The sequence below is a fragment of the Tribolium castaneum genome, chromosome 1, assembly GCF_031307605.1.
Source record: "Tribolium castaneum strain GA2 chromosome 1, icTriCast1.1, whole genome shotgun sequence".
NCBI lineage: Eukaryota > Metazoa > Arthropoda > Insecta > Coleoptera > Tenebrionidae > Tribolium > Tribolium castaneum.
Window position 1 is genome coordinate 14,844,571 of NC_087394.1, and position 16,377 is coordinate 14,860,947.

Below are 16,377 nucleotides of genomic sequence, written 5' to 3' on the forward strand. Positions count from 1 at the left end.
TAATGTTATGACTGTTATGAGTTATGATTTTTTTAAATTCCTTTATTCTCAGATTTACATCGGTATAATCATTCGAATTTTTAAATGAAGATTGATTGTTCTCATTTGTTCTCATTTAAAATGCTGTTTCTTTTGCAAAAGATTTCCATAAACAAACATTTTTAAGGCCAGTTTTATTGAAAAATTGTCACTGATGTTTTGTTCCTGTTTGCTGTTCCAGATTAACAACGTTTGCAGCAGTTTACGTCTATTCATTATTATCAACAGTATTCGGCGAGGATTCATTTGCTTTGCCCCCATCTTTTGCGCTTGGGAGTAATTTAGAAGGTGAGTTACAAGTAACGTTATAATTGCATAAAAACTTACATGCGGTACAACAAAGTTATACAAATGACCAATAAAATAGTTTTTCTTTTAAATAATAAAATTGTGAGTGAGAGAAATGCGAGTGGTGAATACATGATACAATATTATTACAGTGTCATCAAGACCATATAATATTAGTAGGGACGGTCGTTGAATATTATTATAGATAAAAGTGGGTAGTTTCTGCATTTCATTGCAAATGTGGATGACAGACTCGTACAAAACCATTTTCCATAATTTTAGTTTACTAATATAGTCACGTTATGATAAATGAAGTCAAATGTCATATGAATTATACATTTTCGCCAAAATAGTAAAACAGCGGTTACACCCTTCTTGATACGTCGTATGAAATAACTCTTGTGCATTAAATTAGGTGTGGTTTCACTATGACCATTTATCGTCGTCACTGGTGCATATTACCTATGCATAATAGAAGACAGGTAATCGCTTTGAAATTGTCGCTCACTTACCAAGATCATTATCTGTTTATTTCAATTATTGCATTTACATTAATGACTGGAAATTTTTTGCACGGTAATAACTTAATGTGGGCTTTGTGTCTGCGTTAAAGCACAGAATGTGCTATTAACACGTTTTTCACAAAGCAAGCGGACGGCTTTATTTCGTGTGTTGGGAGCTGACGTTTCGGTAGCCAACCTGCTGCCTTCCTCAGGCAACATTCTTCATATTAAAAAATAAAATAATACAAAGTGTCATAAAGATTGATACCTAAAAATATCGTAACTTAACATTACAAAATAAGATAGTATTTCTAGTATTCCATATACAGGTGTTCTGTCTAAACCCCACATTAACAGTATTGTAAGGTCTAATAATGATAGTCATATGAAAATCTGTCTACAACCATAATCTCTTAGGTCCCTGCTTAATAAAAATATTTTCCAGATGTTGATACTTTCGGTTATACCGGAAGTCACTATCAACTTCCTTATTTTAAAGGGAAAGTTATATTTTTTAATGCGTTTTTGGATTACTTGAGTTATTTTAAGGTAGTTTTCATAAGCTTTTCCTATACCTAAATTTAGCCGTTTACGAAATATTTAGTGTTTTTATTTTATTTAATTTTTTTGAATTTGCACCTTCCAGTTCATTCTTAAAAATTTGGAAATATTTTTTAGTTCACTTGAAAGTAAGCCTAGACCTTTCCTTTGGTGTTTTGAAATTTTTAAAAAAGAATAACAAACCCCAAATCTTTAAAGTTAAGTTTTCAGAACTTTAAACACCCATAACTCAATTTTTTCCATAGGTTGCCATGGAAACGAGAGAAAAAATGAGAATTTTAAGTTTTTTAAACTAACATTTAATGCATTTATTTTGTTTTCGGACTGACAACACTGTTCAATTTTGAACTGAGTTTGTCGTTTGTTTAACCGGAAATGTTTTTATGGCAAACTATGCAAAAATCTCGGCAAAAATAGAAATTTTTACAATGTCAAAAAGACCATCATAGCTTGAAAATTATCACATTGGGAAAGCTAATACAGACCGATGGAGACAAAAAATCTCCTCCATTTAGTAAAATAAAAATTGGAACATCCCATTTGAAAAAATTAAGTTACGGGTACTTAAAGTTGTTCAAACTTAACCTTAAAATTTTTTGGTTTATTTTCTTCTTTTTCAATTTTGAACACACTGGAGAACAGACATAGGCTTTTTCTTTTAATTTTTTAAATATGATTTCGAAATTTCTAAAACTAAGACTCGGTTTACAGAAAGCGAAATTAAGATTTAATTTAGAATTAAAATAATTCGAATTAAGTTGCCATTTAAAATGTATTGACAAATGTCCAGTTAATCGCGATTAAAATTTAATTGCAATTAAAATGTTCTGTAAACCGGCAATAAGAGAGTTACCGATTTTTTAAGTGACAGGTGCGAATCCAAAAAATTTTAAAAAATTATAAATATTGTAAAAACGCTTATACTTATAGGGAAAGTTGATAAAAACGACCTCAAAACAACTCAACTAATCCAAAAACGCAGTGAGAAACATAGCTTTCTATTTAAAACAAGAAACTTGGTAACGACTTCTGGTATAACCGGAAGTGCTGCCATTTTGAAAATATTTTTAATGTGCAGAATCTAAGAGAATATGGTTGTATACAAATTTTCAGAATTATTCAAACTTGTTTTATCCTAATGTTTATTATTTCTGAGATATAATATAGAGGGTGAAACCTTCACTTTAACGTCAAAATAGTGGGTGATATTTGAAAGAATTAAATTCGGTTGTATCGTTAACAAAACAAATTCATGCCAAATTTTAACATTTTTTATAATTTTTTTAATGTGAAGAGAGTTTTTTCGGTGACTGGTTTTGCAAATGTTAACACAATTTTTTTAAATGAATGTAATAATCATAATCTCAATGATCATATTTTTTACAATTTTGTTGGGAAAGTGTAAGGCTGCCTCGTAAATTAAAATTTATTCGCTGAATAAAAACCCTCCATATCTCTAAAACCAGCATTCGGATAATTTGACTTATTTTGACCTCAACCATTCTTTTAAAATACAATGTGTTCAATAATGGTTGTTCATCAAGTCGACTATGGAATTCAAATTCAATATGCCACTACGTTGAAGTGAGTATTGTAATTTTTGAGTACTCTCATGTCTGATTTAGCTTTTTATTTACTTCTTTTGCATTTTTCGGCAAAGTTGTTTCAAGTGTAGGGTGTGTTTAATTTGAGTTTTATATTTTCATAGTTCTTTTGTTTTTAAATTCAAAGCCTTTCTGCATTATTTTGATGGTTCTGTCACTTTGACGGCTTCCACAATTAAATTAAGTGGCACATTGCGTTCAAATTTAATATTTCATATGTGACTTGATGACCAATCATTTCTGAACAATGTGTATATGGAATACCACCAAATACACAGAACAATGTTTTTTTTTTGAAAAGTTATAAACATGCTACAATTATCAAATAATAAAAAGGACCTCTCTTAGTGTTTTCAGATTTTATTAAGTGACGATTGAAAGGTCTGAAACTACTGAAATTATTACTGCTACTCGTATTTTACCATAACATCACAGAGCCCTTTGTTTATCAGTTAACTATGAAAAGCCTTTTTCTTTCTTATTTGAAAAAAAATTAAGATGTAGTTTCTTAGCTTCGCGGAATATTTTTAGGTTTTAAGGAAAACTGAAAAATTTTAAGCGGAATTTGTGAGAGTTGCGATTGTCACCATGATGTTGCGGGCCTCGACCTTTATTGTCCAATACATTACAATAAAACCTATATAATTTCATTTTTAATTGTCCGTTGTTGAGAGGTGTCCACTAATGGGAGGTGGGAAATTTTAGTATAGGTTTTGTTACGTTCATACAAAAATGTCCGTTATGAAGAGGTGTCCATTATTAAGGCAGGTTTTAGTATTAGAATTTTTTGTGTTCCAACAAAATTTAAAAAACTAAGAGTTTGTAATTTTTTTTGAGGTATTGTTTGCAGAATATTTAATGTTTTTGAGGAAACTGAAACGAAACAGGATCTGAAAATAACTTTATTTTTTAAGACGACGTAACGTATTTATAATAGTGTTGTTTTTTTTTAGCAAGTTGTCAATGGCCTTTTTCATTGATATACAGACTGAACCAAAAGTAGGTAACGCAGAAAATTCATATCTTAGTTTAGGCTACTTTTTACAACAACCTTTGAATTGCTAAATTTCAAATTTCAAATTTCATCTGCTTCAAAAGTGTTTAAGCTATCCTTATACGCATTATTCTTTCACTAAAAAAATAAATCAGTTCGTTGTCAAGCCCTGGCTTTGTTTACCTTGTTGCTTAGAAGGGGTCCTAGTAGGACGTCTACAGGGTGTAGTGAAAAGATAAGGAGGAAAAAGATTCACTAGGGATTATCTAATACATTCATTTTTCTTTAATAACTTCTTAATGGATAACCGATTTTTTTAAACTTCCTACATGCAGTTTGTTTAGTTTGTAAACCAAATATGTTTTGTGGGGATATTTTCTATGTTTTTTTTGTAATTATAAAGTACTGTTTTTTTACATTACGAGTTTAGTAATGTAACTATTGCAATGCATTTTTTATAATTAAACATAAGGTTTATTATAATTATTACTAGTATTATATGTGCTATGTGGAATGTTCAGCGAAATAAAATTTTTACCACATAGAAAATGCCGGCTGTTTCAGTTTGGTAATCGCCTCCATGTCACTTTTTATTTTTCTAGTATAAGTATAAGTATAAGAAGTCATATAAATATTATTAAATGAATTGACAAAATGTTTTGGATAAAATTATCAATTTACATTTACGATAACGTACACTATGTTAAAATGGTAAGTGTCAACTTTTTTTTCAAATGGTACCCCGTATATTTTTTTGCACCATTTGACGGGTATTTAATTTCTAATTCAAAATATGTATTATACTTCGGGTTATCTTAACCATAATAATTTAGAAAATTTAAATGTGATTTTAATTTACGGAGAGTGCCAAAAAATAGTATTTTTGCTTAAATTTGGGGGTAAATAAAAGTGTAAATTATCTAATTGTTTTCGTTGTAACCCATTTTAATTTTTTGGTATTGTTTACTATTAGTGTCAAATTGTGACACATGTTGAATATTAGAAGTACCGAAATCTACCAAATGGTGCAAAAAATTATACAGAGTACGATTAAAAGTGAAACTTTTAATTGAAAAATTAAATTTAATTGAAAAAAATTATTAAAAACTGAAAGTTGATACACATAGATAGCCTCCGTTCTGACAAATGAATGTCTTCATAAATGCAAATTGATGATATTATCTAATACAGGGTGTATCAGAAATACGTGTGTTAATTTTAACACGTAATAAAAACCATCAAATACAACAACTTTTCTATATAACATTGTGCAAAATTCTTATTTATACCTTTCACTGTTTTCCTCCTATTTTTTTTGTTACAAACGAGCTGGTCAGTATTTAATAATTAGTTTGTATTCATAACAACAATTTTCATATTTGTTTTAAATTGTTTAAATTGTTCATTTCTGTCACAACGAAAGTAGTTCGGCTCTTTTATTTTTGTACCCATAGGCCTGTATCCTGTATATTTTGTCATTTCTTTCCGAAATACCTATATGGTTCTTATAGTAGTTTTTTTATAAAAGAAAGTTCCATGGGTACAAATACCAAACTGAAATGCCTGGTATAAGAACTCTGATAATGGACTGATATGTTTTTCTTTAAATTGAGCATAGTGTTAGATGTCAGTATTATTGTATTTTATTTTTTTTGTTGGTAACATTTTGAGCCTTTTTTTTAATATCTGAATCGTAGATTATAAACACTACTTTAAAACACACTTTCCACAGCACTTTTTATTTTTAAATTAAAATGTTCCCAACAAAAAATAGTATATTAAAGTTATAAGTAGATATTGAGGCCTTTGAAACAGGTGCGATTTTTCGGGCACGACTGCGCTGCCGGAGTGCTCGAAATAAAGCAAGTGCTTTAAAGACCAGTTATCTACGAATACTTTACGTAATTTTTGTTATTGGTACACTTTGAAACAGAAGTACTGATATCAAAATTAAAAAAACATTCGAAATAATACAATGTGAGATCAGTATACCTTTAGTTGTCATGGAATTGATTGTCATTATAACAAAAAATCATTAAAAAATGCCATTTATACTTCACGTTTCTTGGGTTATTAATGTTGCCATGAATACTTTAAAAAACGCGCGTTTTTGAAAGTTGGATTTAAAAACAACAGAAACAATAAAAAAATTGAATAAAACTGATACAAAAACCTTTAAAGTTCTCGCTGTCTAGGTATGCAACTCGCATACGCTCGTTGCGTAACCACAACCCTCGAATTTTAAGCTTGTGTTTTCGCACGTATTATTAATAACTATAAGTTTATCAACATTAAATTTGCGAATGATTACTCCATCGTCTACTTACGAGTATTTTCTATCACATGGCACCGTATTTACTTTAATAATTAGTGGTAAAACCGTAATGGTAGACAGTGTTCACAAGGAAGGAAGGAATTGGTAAGTCAGCATTCAGTATACAAATGCAACAGTCTTTGTACCAAGCGCATCGTAATTAATTAATGTTGCCATCTATTTTGCCAGATCTTTCGTATTACAATAAAATAGGGAAATGTACTCTGCTATTATAAGGATTCTATTTACTCCTATGTGGGAGCCAACACTGTCAGAATAACATAGTATCAAAGCTTGAGCTTGTTGCACTTAGCAAATTCACAAACTGTAATCGTGTTAATAAATTAAGTTTGTTTTGTATGCAGTTGTGAAACAAATTAGTTGACTACGAAAAAATAGAAAAGTCAGTCATTAAAGCGTGTATTTTAATTACTTTGCAGTCTTTGATTAAAAACACATTTGAGATTTTGTTTTTAGTATTGTAACAGCAGTAATAAGTTAGTTCACCTTCTGTTTGAAGGAACTCGCTGTGTTTCCGGGAGTTCCGTTCTCCTTTTACGATTTTAATTTTCTTTGAAACATCTACCCTTTCAACCAGAGTTAAATTATTCCGTTTGTAGCGCGTGCTAAGATTTTAAAGCTTGATTTATATAAGAAGCAACTATTCACTGTTTTAATTTACAGCAACTAAAATTTAGATAATTGAAATAAACTGGAAGGTAAATTGTTGAGAGCAGTGAAATGACTTTATGGGGCGCAGACATATAGGATGTAAAGGCCCAATTTGACGCTCCTAAGCTAAGCAGCATATTTAAGAAGTAATTCAGAACCGTCGAGTCTAAAAGATAAGTAGGGGTATGAATACCGCGGTAAGATTACAGCATCGTCGTCAAGGGAGCAGTTGCAGTCGTCTTGAATAGTATTACCACCGTTCCACGTTGCTCTCCTGCCAAAGATAAACACAAATTATGCGCCGAGGATAGATCTTTCAGGTTGCTGCGTTTAAACGGCGGGCAAAAAGTGTGATCGTCGCGCGAAAAAATGGAAATTTAACGGCCTTTCACGCAAATTGGGCGCGTTTTACCTTGCAGTTGAGAATAATTGAAATTAAGGAGACAAGCGTTGTGATCAACGCACAATACGCCAAGGATTTGCATTTATTGATTTGTTTACTGGTGCAGCAGAAGCATATCAAACACAAATGTTGTTTTTCGCGGATTTGTAATTGTGTGTGAAGGAAACAAACTGTGTTACTGACGGTTTTGTAGATTGAATGTAACAAATTACGGGTTTTAATCTGTAATAAATTAAAATTAAAATTAAAACGTGCTGGAATATGACGAAAATATTTTACTTGGGAGTGATACCTTCAGGAACTTCCACATTTTAAGCAAATTTATTGAAGCAGAACCTAAATACTAAATCTAGTGAGGTCGAATTTACACACATATCTTGTCTAATTCATTGAGGCTATAGATCGTAACCATTAGAACAAAAAATAATAATAGCCCTCGGAATAACCATCGAGTTATACAGGGTGTTTCGTCTAAACCCCACATTAGAAGTATTAGGAGTTCCAGTAATGATAGTCACCTGAAAATGTGTATACAACTATGTATAATCTCTTAGGTTCTGCTCAATGAAAATATTTTCAAGATGGAAGTCACTATTTCCTTAATTTGGATAGAATTTTTCGTTTTTTTTTTGCTGATCAAATATGTTTCTTTGGCAAACTATGTAAAAATAACTGAGATTAGCAAGGAATTTCTTATACAATATCGAAAAACCAACAACTTGAAAATTATGACAGATGGGTATAGGGAATCCTTATACAGATAAATGTAGATAAAAATCCTCCCCCACCTAGTAAAATAAAAATGAGGACATCTCATTTGAAAACATTAAGTTACTTGAAGGGTACTTGAAGTTGTCTAATTTTAACCTTAAAATTTTTGAGCTTATTAACTTTTTTGCAATGTTGAACACACTAGGGAACAGACATGGGCTTTCTCTTTTAATTCTCCAAATATGATTTCGGAATCTTTACAACTAAGCGAGTTACCGATTTTTTAGGTGACAGGTGCAAATCCAAAAATTTTTAAAAAATCCTAAATATTTCGAAAACGGATAAACTTAGGTGATAAGAACTCAATAACTCTACTAATCCAAAAATGCAGATAAAAATATAGCTTTCCATTAAGATAAGAAAGTTGCGGCTTTACTTTAATACTCCTAATGTGGGGTTTAAACGGAAAAGCCTGTATAAACAAAAGCTTTAAAATAAAAAAACAGCTATTTTTTCTCACTTAACCAAAACGAAAAATACCTAATGACATGAAATAATAGGATTACATAATGCACGGGTTATTAAATTAATAATAAACGGGTAAATGGTTTCTTAATTTGATTCTCCAGATTTTCTGTGAGATTTTTTAATCTTTTTTTGTTCTCAAAAATACAATACTTTATACCGGGTGTTCCAGCAAGTTCAAAAAAAACAGTAAAACCTCTCAACAACGGACACCGATGGGGAATCTTAAATTGTCCGTAGTGGAGAGGTGTTCGCTAATAGGAGGTGGAAATTTTAATATAGGTTTTGTTACGTTCTTACAAAAATGTCCGTTGTGAAAAGGTGTCCGTTATTCGGAGGTGTCCATTAAGGGAGGTCTCACTGTAAAAGATTATTAATAGTGTAAATGGGACGCTTTATTGCCGAAATGTCGAGTGATAACGAGAGGTTTATCATCCACGAGGTAAAATATATGAAACGATTTACTCAAAAACGAGGTGAATACAAAATTTTATTCATCGAATTAGACTCAACAAGGCTTAAAATTGCTTTAAATTTGTTAAAAATAATCTGACGTTTCGTATTGAAAAATGCCAAACAGTTGTCAAAACTTTCTTGCACCGGAAAAAAATCGTAAACTTTGACAGTGTTGAAAAATAAAATCAATTACTGGCTTTTTAATAATTGAAAAATTATTATTGTTTTACATAAGCCGTTGATACTATTTCCTGTATCATCTAAAATTATTTCCATATTTACAAGGTGTTTCAGAAATGAGCTACAATACAAACTTTTAAAAAAGCATTAAAATTTAAGGTTTTTTCATTTGGAAAAACATCACTTCTATATTTTTTTAATATATTTTTTAATAAGTGTTTTAGAAATAAGTTACAATACAAACTTATTATAAATATATTAAAAAAAACACTTAAGCCATGTTTTTCCAAATGAAACACCCTAAATTTTAATTTTTGGAAGTTGCTTTTAGTTCATATCGTTAGTTTAGGTCTTACTTGTATTGGTCGATTCTGCTTAGTTTTTGAAATAATTTGATTCTTTTGACGAAAACACGCTTTTCAAAAAAATCTTTACACAAAAACTAGAACACTAGAAAAGTAGGTATTTCACCACTTTAAAGGGAAAAGTTCTCACTCAGAAACAAGATAAGTCTAAAGCTAAACGTCAAAATACTTTAATTTCCAACCTTCATCTGTGATTTTCTGTACCTGGTTTTAGCCTTTCTTATGGAAGTTTTGCAGAAGATACAGTATTATTCAAAAGTGTGGGACAATTTTTCGAGTGGTGATAAAGGACACCAAACTGACAAAAAAATGAAGTAAGGAGATTAAAATTTATATGATTTTCACCTGTTTGAACGGATTTTTTTTAAACATAATTCGTGATTTTGACCTTAATACTGTTTTGTTTTGGGGAATTTTCGTCTACTACGGCGACAGATTTTTAATGAAGGACGAAAATGAGGTTATTTTAGTGTCCACACCATTAAATACAGGATGATTCAAAAGTGTTGGACCTACTTTTGAAAGATGATTAAAAACGATTATTTAAACATAAAAATGAATTCAAATTTATTTCTAAGCAATTGAATTTGCAATATTTTTCCAACAGGTATCCGTTAATGTTGCTTACTAAATTCAAGAAAAAATTACATGAAATTCCAAAAATGTAACCTTTGAAGAACAATTCGTATTTCTGGTGAAACAAGCTTCGAACAATTTTTTGTTTTAACAACTTTTACTCAGTTGGATGTTGGATCACCATGAGATTGTCCGAAACTTTTTAATCGCCCTGTATAAAGAGTAAAATTTAATTCGCAAATTCGAAAATAAATTAAATGCGATAAAATTGTAAACAAAGGTATAACAATTAACAATACGGTAGCTCAGGAAAAAAAAATACGTAGCAAGTTATGCTTAATACCTAAATGAATGTTTTTTATCATTAAATGGACAGAAACGTTAACACTGAAGATCAAAAGTAACATTACTTTTATTCAAAAAAATCACTAAAAAAATTAGGTGAACAGAGCGTTAGTATTAGATTTTCTTTGGTTCTGAGTAAGAAACTTAAGTATTTTGCGAAATTGTACTATAAGTAGTACCAAAATGTGCCGAAACAACTTTCTTTTGGTCTGTTTAAAGCTCAGGTTGAAATGAACGAGGAACACAATTTTTGTATTATTTTGTTAAAACATGTCAAGATATCACTTATTATACGTTAACAAATTTGTTATATTGTGTTCAAACTTACTAATTTTAGAGGATTTTGTCAAAAAATTGTCGGTAATTACAACGAAGAATTAATTAATTAATTAATTAATCATAGTAATATTTTTAGCACACCTGTGGTTCATTTGCTTTTTAATAAACCTTCACACAATTTAGGTTGTACGTACTTATGTACTCGTAAGATAAAAACAAAAACACGAAATTGATATGAACTTCCACTTGCTTGAGTAAATTTATTCTAAAAGTTAGTTTGGTCAAAAGTAGCTAAAATATTTATAAATTAGCATCAGGAAGTTTGCTCAAAATTGCGGTCAGTTCAACTTATATTACTGCAATTTCTAAATTTATATTATAAATGAAATAAATCTAATTTTAAAATAGAATCAAATTATTTGTTCAGGTACGTGTTTAAAACCACATTAATTTACTTTAACAATATTTGCTGTTTTCTATTTTTCATAAAAATGTTATGTCAAAATTTCAGTACCAAGTGCAACAAAGCAACGTTTCCACTATTCATGAATTATATTTTCTTGCATCTGTTAAATCATTGTGAAAGCGCGAATAGATTTATTGTGTTTAAAAAACCGACATGAAAGAGTTATTCATTGAAAATGATAACATTAAAAAAACCATTGATGAATTTTAATTAAATGTTCAAGACTGACGAATTAATTTCCGGTGTTTTAAAAAAAAAGCCAAAAATGTATTAACGTGAGAGTTCAGGAAGTGCTTCAGTTTCATTTAACAATGGAGATGAAACACACGTGGAGCCTGAGGTTTGTAAGCTTTACTTGATATATCAGAGTCAGCTTTTAATAAATTCATGGAACAACACATGTTGGAACAGAAACTCGGAAAACCCTCTGATTTGTAACTACATCCACGTGGCTACTGTCACACTATTCGACTCGTGAGCTTGCATAGTAATTGTTATTATCATTAAACGGATTCAGTTTTCGTGTATGCATCGTCTAGACAGACCTCAGACACTCATTTATTTATTACTAACAGGAGTAGAGAAACTGTGTTCTCCAGTCAACTTCAATAGATGTCAGTAGAGATCGTAGGTGGCTTCCAAAGTATTTACATGCTTCATGGTGCGCTTTAAATCTTAAATATTGTGTCAGATGTCAATTATTAAATATGTACACACTTTTATTTTCTGTCGTAAATTAATTTTGACACCACTGTTGTTCTAAGTTTAAAATACAAGAATGATTTATTAATGTACAGGGTTATTCTTATTTATGAGACAATAAATGAACCTCAAAATGGACTTATAAAATGATGTCAATTGAGATTATAACTCGTGTCCTATCGAAACTAATAAAAATTTTAAAGCCCTGGTAAGTAGGGGTATGGAAAGACGTTTTTGTGCCATAACTTTAGAACCATTTGACTAAATATTACGAAACTTGGTAGACTTACTAAAGAGAATATGCCTTTTATTCTAGTAATTATGAAAACCAGATACATCCACCCAGTTTCCGGTTGCAGCATTTCCGGGTCACAATTTTTGTTTTTTTCTAATTTTTTGCCCTCTTAACACTACTTTTTTATTGCTTAAATCGATAGAGTAATAATTGCGAATAAAAAAGGTATAACCTTCTACACCGCTAAAATTCACCATTTAATACTTATTTTAATATAAACAGAGGCTTGCACTTGATCAGTCTACATATAAGAAACTTTTTAACTTCTAATATAGCTAGAGCTTTAACATTTAGTATACAATCTAAATCGACCATTCTGAGTTCAACTAAATTATTTCCAAGATGGCTGATTAGAGAAATTGGCGCTAACTTTGAAATTTTAAATAGTAACAACCTATTTTTATTTGCAGGGGTTTATTTAAAATATTACAGCTTATGAACCCTTTACAATAAGTAAATAGTTCTTTTTGTGTTTGATAGCCAAAGGTTTATAGCCGAAGAGTCTTATCGAGTCTTTAGAGTTGTCAACTGTTAAATTGCATTTTTTTGAAAATAATAATTAAAAAATGATTATAAAACAGTTTTTTCAAATGGATTGACTCTCTTTTTTCGATGGCAATCCTTTTTATGCAAACTTTTATTAATATCTATTTCTATCTCTTATAGTTTTTGAATTAATCGCAAAAAAACTGAATTTTGTTTCATTATTTTCATTTTTAATCAAATAAACTTTTCAAAAATACGATAAAATTGTGTTATTAATTGAAAGAAATGTCTTATTTGTTCACCATTTTTATTCCAGAAGTTCAAAATTCGATGGCTGATTGACAGAATGATTTTACATAATTCACTATTATTCATAATTAAATATTATTCTTTTATTGCTTGTTCGATAATGTACCAACAAAAAACTAAATAAAATATTAAAGCTTGATAATTGTTATAAGGTCTACTTGATTAACTATAAAGATTACGGAGTAAAATCCGTTTTTTGTGTTTTTTTTTAAAACTGTAAGAGGTACAGGACGTATTGACAAAAATCACTATACATATCGATATTCTTTCGATTGCCGTTAAGAAAATAGGGTCGTTCTATTTGAAAAAAATGAGTTATGGCAGTGTTTTTAAAACCATTTTGAAAAAATCATACTAGCCATGAATTTTGACAGTTGACAATTTCGAAAATCCTAGAAAACTTTTCAAACCTTCGGTTATCGAATGCAAAAAAAATTACTCACTTATTGCAAAGAGTTCAGGGGCTGTGATATCTTAGATAAATCCTTGCAAATAAAAATTTTAACAAAAAATTGACATTTGTCAAAAACTATGACAGATAAGTACTAACAACTTGAGTAAATTTTACTTAGCTTGAGAAGGTGAATTTAGGTATACAATAAAAATGTCTGGTTGCTATTTAAGATTTCAAATTTGGCGCCAATTTTTTGTAGTGTCGGGAGCTCAGCTACAGGAGAAAATCAGCGAAGTGGCTGACATCTGGCGGGCATTATCTGAAATAATGAACTAGGGAAAACAAATTTATTTACATTTGAAACTGTACGCGGTTACAAGTCGAATTTGGTCGAATTATTGTTAAAAATAAACTAATGACAAGTACTTCTAAGCGTTATTGTTCCGTGCCACAGTGTAATACGTATGTGAGCAAAGATATTTCTTTGATTGTGTGTAAGAAATGGTCAGAAGTTTTGAAGATTGGAAAGTCAGTATCGAAGCATATGAATATCTGCAGTAAACACGTGTTTATTCCTTTTAAACTAATTCACATCGAGCAATGTTTTCCCGATTTCACTCTTATTTGACAGATTTTTGACAGTAAATAGCGCCATCTAGTGACCGCTGATTTTCTCCTATATAGAAAATAATTTAGTTGAACTCAGAGTGGTAGATTTGGATAGTATACAAAATTTTAAAGCTCTAGTAATACTAGAAGTTAAAAAGTTTCTAATATAGGTCATAAAAGAATCATTCTGTATAGTTGTACATATGTATAACTACTACATACTAAGTAGAACTCGTTTCAGTTTGCAACGATTTTGTTGCTTATTTGCTACAATTTATATTGTGGAGGGTAAATATCGAAGCCATTGTGACTAATATATAAATAAATGTGAAGTGAATGTGGCGAATTTGTCAAATTTATCGTCAGCACAACAAACAAAAAACCTAAATTACTTCCTTTCAGGTAAGAGGATCACTGAATATGGTCAGCTCGAGAACATTTGCCAGAGATCGTATTCTCACAGTGTGGGCTCATTTATTAGATTTCCTATTTTCTCTTATGTGTTTCTTGTAGAAAGGTTATCAGCGAAATAAGACTCTGATGAAACACCAAAAAGGAAAGATTTTTGTGTAAATTCAGTTTCTACTTGTAATAAAATGTAGAAAACATGTATGGGTTTACGTTCTTCTGTAAAAACTCTTATTTTATTTCGTAAAATACAACTTTATTGACATATTCGTACAGAACTGCAATGGTCTTTTATTTTTTACTATATTTTTTTTTATTATTTTATAATTTATTTAATAAGGTCGAGTGCTTGTCTAGAGCGAGCATTTCATTGGTAAGGATAGTGCATGCAGTATTCATTTTTATTTATTGTGTCCATTTTTAAGATAATAAAGTGTATTTGGTTTCAAAGGTAAAGTCCAGTTATATTTAAAGACATTTTGTACTTTTAAAGCTAAGTTTAACTCTTTTTCTCGTACTTCTGTACCATTTGTTCATTTTTTTATCTAAAAAATTTTGTTTTTATTTAAGAATATTCTGAAACATTCTGAATATTCGTGATTTTTTTACTCCTTATTATTTGGAAGTTTTTCATAGTAGCATGTATGTACGGTTGTCTTTTCTAAAGCTTTGCTTGAGGGCTTTCTTTAGAAATGCAAATGCAAATTCATAGAACGTACTGACTACAAAGAACAATTTAGGTCTTTAGAAACTTGGTATCGGTGATTTTTTAGTAAAAACAAATGCTTTTGCAAACACATTTTTGAAAACTGTAAAAAGAACCTAACTGGTTGTTCTTTCCCAGTCTATAAATACTAAGTTAACACAAAAAGATCTCAACATCTTTTAACTGACAATTTTCAGAAGTTTAGAACCAAATTTTAAAATAGTGATAAAATGTTCGGTTAAATTAAGATTTTTTCCAAGCATCTTAATTTTTAATTAATAGTTTCCTGTTTAATGTTAAAAATTCGAGAAAAAAATTACCTAAAGTGACAAAAATTTAACTGTTGGCTATAGGCTATTGGTATCTCGTAAAAAAATGCTCAAACAATTTTTTGTTATTATAGGAACTTTTAACTCTATGAATGAATGACTTCTGAATCAATCTGTACACTCATGGTACTCGTTCGTACATGATATAGAGTAAATTAAGTTTTATTTATAAAACTGTTGGCTGTCGAATGAAAATGGTCCTAAAATGTATGTTCAGAAAATATTATTCATGAGTAGCATTTTTTTTAGGTATTGGGTTTTTGGCTACTTATTTTTTTAATATTCAAACAATAATTCTTTTATGTAGATTACTCACAAAAGTTAATTAAAATAACGACAATTTGAGTGGGAAACGCTCAATCCTACATCAAAAACTACTATATTTGGGGCACGATTTTGTGATCTAAACAGAACATTTTTTTGAACCCAAATACGAATTCCGAAAACTGGATTTTTAGAAATAAAATTATTTGAAAAAAAAATTGTGCCGTTTCCAACTATTCGTATTTCAGATTTTTCGAAATAATTATTTATTGAAACACCTAAAACAAATAGACCTCTGATAAGATGGCTGCTCATTTTTTACTAAGAGTAGATCAAAATCTCGTCGTTTGAAAAGTTTCAATTTTTTTAAATAAAAATAAACAAACAGCGAATATGTCACTAAAGAAAGATGTTGATATTTCACCGGTTATGCAAAGCATTTTCTGTTTAATCCAGGACCAATAAGTGTTTGAGTTATACAGTGGTATTTAATAGACTCGGACTGGGACCTTTTTTTTTGGGTAATGCTAACTAACAAAAGACATCCAAATGAGTTCAAATTTCTTATGACAAAAAATAATTTGAGCCTTTTTT

At 29.9% G+C, this 16,377-nt stretch overlaps 1 protein-coding gene across 9 annotated transcripts in view; it reads left to right on the forward strand.

Annotated features, from left to right (window-relative positions):
* The window catches only part of Mp (Multiplexin), a 248,949-nt gene that overhangs the window by 76,704 nt on the left and 155,868 nt on the right, over positions 1 to 16,377 (forward strand). For all 9 annotated transcript variants that reach the window (XM_064355813.1, XM_064355825.1, XM_064355811.1 and 6 more), the window contains one exon: positions 221 to 327. In XM_064355813.1, coding sequence (XP_064211883.1) covers positions 221 to 327 — 107 coding nt within the window. The remainder of the gene's footprint in view (positions 1 to 220; positions 328 to 16,377) is intronic.